Source organism: Phodopus roborovskii, unplaced genomic scaffold, assembly GCF_943737965.1.
Source record: "Phodopus roborovskii unplaced genomic scaffold, PHOROB, whole genome shotgun sequence".
Taxonomy (NCBI): domain Eukaryota; kingdom Metazoa; phylum Chordata; class Mammalia; order Rodentia; family Cricetidae; genus Phodopus; species Phodopus roborovskii.
The window spans coordinates 3,550,680-3,556,679 of record NW_026125543.1 but is presented as its reverse complement, the minus strand read 5'-3'; the positions used below and the strand labels follow the sequence as shown (position 1 = coordinate 3,556,679).

Sequence of the window (6,000 nt, the reverse complement as noted above, 5' to 3'; positions counted from 1 at the left end):
GCAGGAACTGATGGAGAGGCCCTGGGGGAGTGCTGCTTATTGGCTGGCTCTTCATGCTGTGTTCAGAGTGGTGTCTCATATCACTCAGGATCACCAGTCTAGGAGTGGCACTGCCTGATGTGAGTGAGATGGGCCCTCCCAGATCAAGCATCAGTCAGGTCTTGCCTTCAGGCCAATCTGGTGGGGACATTTCCTCAATTGAAGTCCCCTCTTCTATAATAACTCTAGATTTTGTCAAGTTAAAAACAAACAACAAATAAACCAGCCAGCCCATGGACAACACCATGCTACTCTTTATGGGTAATACCTTGACTTGATAGCTATCATTTAAGCTATTATTGTTGGAAGGGTTGGGATAACAGCAAATCTTACTGAAACATCTATCAGGTTTGTGTTTGCTTATTTGTTCATTAAGACAGGGTCTCCTTATGCTAGCCAGGCTGGCCTCGAACGACTAACACCAAGCGATATGTTCTCCTGCCTTAGCTGTGCCATCATTTGGACTACAATGTATGCCATGGTGCCTGTCTTATGATGATAGTGTCTGTGTTGGAATGTGAAGCTTTTGAGTTAGCAACCATTTCAGGCACTTAGACCTGTGTTCAGTGCTGTCTATTGAGGCTCGGCAAGGAATAAAGGCTACATCCAATTGCAACCCAGATTCACATTTTTCTGAGATAAGAACCTTCCTGGAGGGGCTGGAAAGATGGCTCAGTGGTTAAGAGCACTGACTACTCTTCCAGATGTCCCAGGTTCAATTGCCAGCACCCACATAGCAACTCACAACTGTCTGTAACTCCAGTTCCAAGGGAACTGACACCCATGGCAAAACACCAAAGCTCATAACAAGTATAAATAGATAAGTAGAAAAAAAAAAAAAAGAACCTTCTTGGAATGGGACCGATCTCAAGCATCATCTCGTCAGCCCTGAAGCTTCTGAGTTAGTAACCTTCCCATCCCAGGCATTTTCTCTAGCTCCACAGTTAACTCCTTCCTTTTTGCAAAGATTCCACTTCTAATGGAGTGAGCCTCAGATGCTTCCCCCCCTTCTTATCAGTCCTGTGAGTAGAGAGAGGACTTGGCTACATGGAGAACAAGAGTTTTGGATGCCTAGAAGCAACCAACTATGCTTATCTTGGGAGGCTATCTAGGTGCTTCTTAGTCTCTGGGTTGTGATCTCATATGGCTTGTGTAATTCATTGTGGAGCAGGGGTCAGGAAAAATTTGGCAATTGTATTTTTGGCTGTGAGCCTAGCCTTTAATGGCTGAGCCATCTCTCCAGCCCAAATTTGGCAATTGTAGAAGGATTCTGATGCCGTGGTGGCCAATGTCTTTAATCCCAGCACTTTGAAGGCAGAAACAGGCAGATCACTGAGTTCAAGGCAAGCCTGGTCTAGAGAGCGACAGCCAGGGCTACATACACAGAGAAGCCTTGTCTCAAAAAACAAACAAACAAAATCCAGTTTCTGGATGCACACACACAGAACCAAAAATTAATTCAATATTAAACATCATGAATCTGAATTGTGTTTCTGATAGTACTTGCCTATGTGGCATCTTGTGACTTCTTGTACTCTTGGTTTGAACCACTTGTACTTTGCTCTGTGCATGCTGGTACACCATACAATATACCATACAACACCATACCATACAATACCACACCACACAACACACCATACAATACCACACCATAAAACAAGGAACACTGCTTGAAACACAACTGCTCAGATTTGTATTGCAGTGTTCTTACTTGTTACACAATATTCTGCTTTTACAGAAACACAATGATTTAATTATGAGAAACACAGAAAATGTTTTTCTACTATCATTCCTCAGTATGTCTCATATTAGCGTATCTTTGGGTTATATTGTGCTAGAATGTTTGGTGTTAAAAACGACTGAGTTTCTGACTTGAGTTTCATAAGAAGAAATTATTAAATGAAGTTTTTTTTGCTTGGAACTAGGATAGAACTTCCAACAGTTTCTGAAAAGCCCCTAGAGATACATCTGCCATTTTGTACTACAACAGTCTCAGGACTAGCAATTATAGAAAAGTGAGAAATGTTAAAAATATCCTATGCCTGCGCTATTAGACAGTTTAATTTTTATATACAAACAATCATATTCGTTTTATTATTACTAGGGAATGATCCCAGGCAAGTGTTCTGCCACTGAGCTATAGTCACAGCCCAAAGCATAGTTCATTGTCTTCAATGAGTGGCAAGATCCTTTATATACACCCAGGAATCGTTTTAAAATCAATTTATGATTATCAGTATTTGATTTGTACATATTTTATACACCTATATAGTTAGGGGTTGGGTAGCCATTGTTTCAGACAAAAAGAGGCCATGAGTGGAAAAGTTCAAGAGGCCTTGATATAAGGCTACCCTGTTTTTGCCCAGCCAGTGAGAGGCTAAGGGTCCCAGCCCAAGTATAGATAACTGCACATGTAGCTCACTTTGGAATATGATACAGTTATTCAAGAAGTGGACTCAAAATTTTGAAAACAAGTATTCTTATTGGGGTGTGGAGGGGCTTATGTGGAAGCCAGAGGACAACTTATGGAAGTTGATTCTCTCCTTCCACCAGGTGGGGCGTGGAAATAGAACTCAGTTTGTCAGGCTTGCCAGCAAGGGACTTTACCAGCTGAGCTATAGCATTATCCACTCTTCTATCTCTTAAAGTGAAAATTATGGAGTGGCCTTGCCTATGTCCTTTCAACTTTCTGTTAGATCATAGGTCTCTTCATTTTTCTGTGACACGGTCTGTCAACTGTTGATTTAATTTTGGCTTTATTTTGCTCTTTAACAAGGTGAGTCACAATGCCTGAATTTAATACAATTCTGTTGACAAACTTGTACCCAGCCCAGGCTAAGAAAAGTATTTTACATATATTACCTTATTTAGATTATCATTAACAAACATCTATTAGAATCTGTGGGTAGTAGGAGCTTCCTGGAATTTGACTTAACAACGCGGCCATCCTTTCTTGGAGAGAGGCCGAAGGAAAGAAGGAATAGAGTTGAGCAGCTGGCAGTAGACAGGGCAAGGCCTCCTCCCTCTTCCCGGCAGCTGTCTTTCCAGGCCTGAACTTTTTCCAAAGGCAAGCCGGGGTCTCCACCTCTGGCCTAGGTCCAGTCGGTGGGGAGGATGGTTGGCTTTTTCCGGGTCACTGACACACCCTCTATCCTAGCCACCTGCCCCGGTCCCATCCCAGTTCCAGGCTCCCTGGAGGGACTCAGGGACATTCCAATCCTCCCACTACCCTCTCAGACGCCTCGGGAGGAGGGAAGGGGGCGCAATTGCTTGGCTCTTCTAGAATTCAGCTTTGTCTTTTTTTTTTTTTTTTCTTTTCAACCCCTAGTATCCTGGATTCACCCCGTAGAGGAAACTATTGATGAAATGCTTGATGGTGGGTAGTTTACAACCGACTATTTGGCGAAGCCGCATCTTCAGTAACTGCGGCACTTTTTGGACACCGTCTACGCTCTTGCAGACAATTGAAAGCTAAACCGCCAAGTTGCCTCCTCACCAGACCAAATATGGTCACAAGCGCTAACCAGCCTTCCGTGGAAAGTCTGGCCTCGCGGGTGTCTCCCTGCGCCAGGGTGCGCCCCGGCCCGACCTCAGGGAGATCCACGCCCCGTGCCGCGATCTGGGTGCAGGGACGCTCCCCTTAAGGCAGGGCACAGCGCCCTGGACCTACCCTTTCTGGCCCCTGGTCCCTCAACAACGACTACATGCCCTCCGTTATCCTCAGGCTTGGATTTTGTTCATAACCCCTTGATTTAACAGGCTTGAGCCATTTTCTCTTTGATCCCGCCCCAAGTCAGTGGTAAACTCAAAGGAATGCAGATAGAGCGCTCGGCGGGAGAGGTCGGCGCGGCGGGGCGGGGGCACCGTCTCTCTCGAGCTGCGAAGTGCCCAGCCCACCCCCGCCGGCCCGACCGGGGTGGGAGGAGGAGGAAGAGGAGGGGCAGGCTGGCTCCGGCCAGGAGGTCATGCATAATTCAAAAGCTCCACTTTCGGCCCGCCTCTTTCCTAGGGGTGGGAGTTTGCTGCAAACTTTGTTTATGGGACAGTCCGGGAGCCTTGGCGGCTGCGCTCATCTGCTTCTTCTCCGTCGCCTCCTCGCGCAGTGCGAGCGCCCGGGGCCAGCTCCGGGGATGTAAGAGTGCAAACTTTTGGCTTCTGGGAATCCGCTCAGGATCTGCCAGCCGGGTTCTAGCTCGCTAGCTCGGGAGGCTCCCAGGTTCGGCTTCCCCGCGTGCCCAGGTAGCGCCCGCCGCGCCCCGCACCCTCCTGGGAGCTAGGCTCTTCGGCGTCCGCGGTCCCGGAGCCTGGGATCGGCGGTGGTGTGGTTCGGGAGAGGTTGCGACCGGGCCTGATGCAGTCACCCTCTCCACCTCCTCCCACCGCTGCCTGCTCAGGGGAGCTTCTTGGCTGCGGGAAAGTTGCATAATCTCTGAGGCCAGGGGCGCCCCCTCCCCCCACCGGTACCTAACTGCGTTTTTTCTGCCCTTCCCCGGGACCCTTTCTGACTTGAACTAAAAGGCTGAGCCGATCTTCCTTTTCCTTTGCAGAAAGATGAATCCGTCCTCGGTGCCCCCTGGGCTCCCGCCGCCAGGGCAGCAAGTCATCCACGTCACGCAGGACCTCGACACGGACCTCGAAGCCCTCTTCAACTCTGTCATGAACCCCAAGCCCAGCTCTTGGCGGAAAAAGATCCTGCCGGAGTCCTTCTTCAAGGAGCCCGATTCTGGATCGCACTCGCGCCAGTCCAGCACCGACTCATCGGGCGGTCACCCAGGCCCCCGACTGGCAGGCGGGGCGCAGCACGTCCGCTCGCACTCGTCGCCCGCATCCCTGCAGCTAGGCACTGGTGCGGGCGCCGCTGGAGGCCCTGCACAACAGCACGCGCATCTCCGTCAGCAGTCCTATGACGTGACCGACGAGCTGCCACTGCCCCCCGGGTGGGAGATGACCTTCACGGCCACTGGTCAGAGATACTTCCTCAAGTAAGTCACCCGGCAGCCAAGAGGGGCACAACTGTGATGCCCAGGACGCAATGGCGTTCGTGGTGTGTACGTGCGCGTGTGTTTGAGAGACAGAGAGATTGATTGAGACTCTTCCAAGGTTCTTCAGAGACCTGCAAAGTTGGAAAACTAGGGAGTAAGTCTCTGGGAGTTGGACTTGACTAGAAGCAGAGAGCAGCTTTTGGGGTCTTAGGCCCTTAACTCTCTCCCTTATCTTACTTAGGTCAGGCCAAGTCTATTAGCGTAAGATAACTGGAACTTTGGGAGACCTTGGAAGCAGTGGGTCTGCCATGAGTAGGTCGTCTGGGTGCTGCAACCACTCAGGAAAAGCAAGCCGGAAAAGAGCCCAGTGCCTAGTGGGTTTACCTCTCCCAGCTGGTGATGTAATGACCACACAGCACAGTGATGTAATTACCAACTGCATTGTAAAGTAGTTATGGGTTGGACCAACAAATTGTGTGGAAATTGGGTCAGGAGTCTTATTATGTTACACTTGGTAACCTATAATACCATCACATTAGGAGTGTTCATTGTCGCCGTTTGTGTCTCATTGGTCTAGCTTTTTGACTTAGTGAATTTTACATTAGATTCAGTTTTTGGATTAGGGTGTACAGGAAAAATGTATTTTCAAATGCTAGTGGAGATTGGCATTCCTGAGGAAAAAACAGACTGGAACTGGAATTGTTATCAGAACCAGTGAGGTCATGGGGTCAAGCTAGCAAAGGCCTACGCAGAGGTGGTAGCTGAACGCTGAACCACTTGGTGTAGAAGAATCACTTCAACTTGGCAATTCTTCATTGCCAAAAGGGAAAATGCCCAGGGACATGTCTTGAGGTGCATTGTAGAGCTGTATTTCTTTGCCGAAGTAGCCTTGTTTCAAGGGTTCAGGTGTAAGATAGCATGCACTATTTTAAAAGGTTAACCAAACTCCTCTTTGGCATCTTTGATACTTTTGATTGTT

The 6,000-nt window shown here is 48.5% G+C and overlaps 1 protein-coding gene across 2 annotated transcripts in view; it reads left to right on the top strand.

Annotated features, from left to right (window-relative positions):
• Positions 1-3,819: 3,819 nt before the first annotated feature.
• Positions 3,820-6,000, top strand: part of Wwtr1 (WW domain containing transcription regulator 1) — a 122,094-nt gene continuing 119,913 nt past the window's right edge. The window contains exons 1-2 of one of the 2 annotated variants that reach the window (XM_051176979.1): positions 3,820-4,171; positions 4,587-5,021. In XM_051176979.1, coding sequence (XP_051032936.1) covers positions 4,005-4,171; positions 4,587-5,021 — 602 coding nt within the window. In that variant the 5' untranslated portion in view covers positions 3,820-4,004. Of the gene's footprint in view, positions 4,279-4,586; positions 5,022-6,000 lie in introns of both variants that reach the window. The other variant, XM_051176980.1, reaches the window with a different exon arrangement.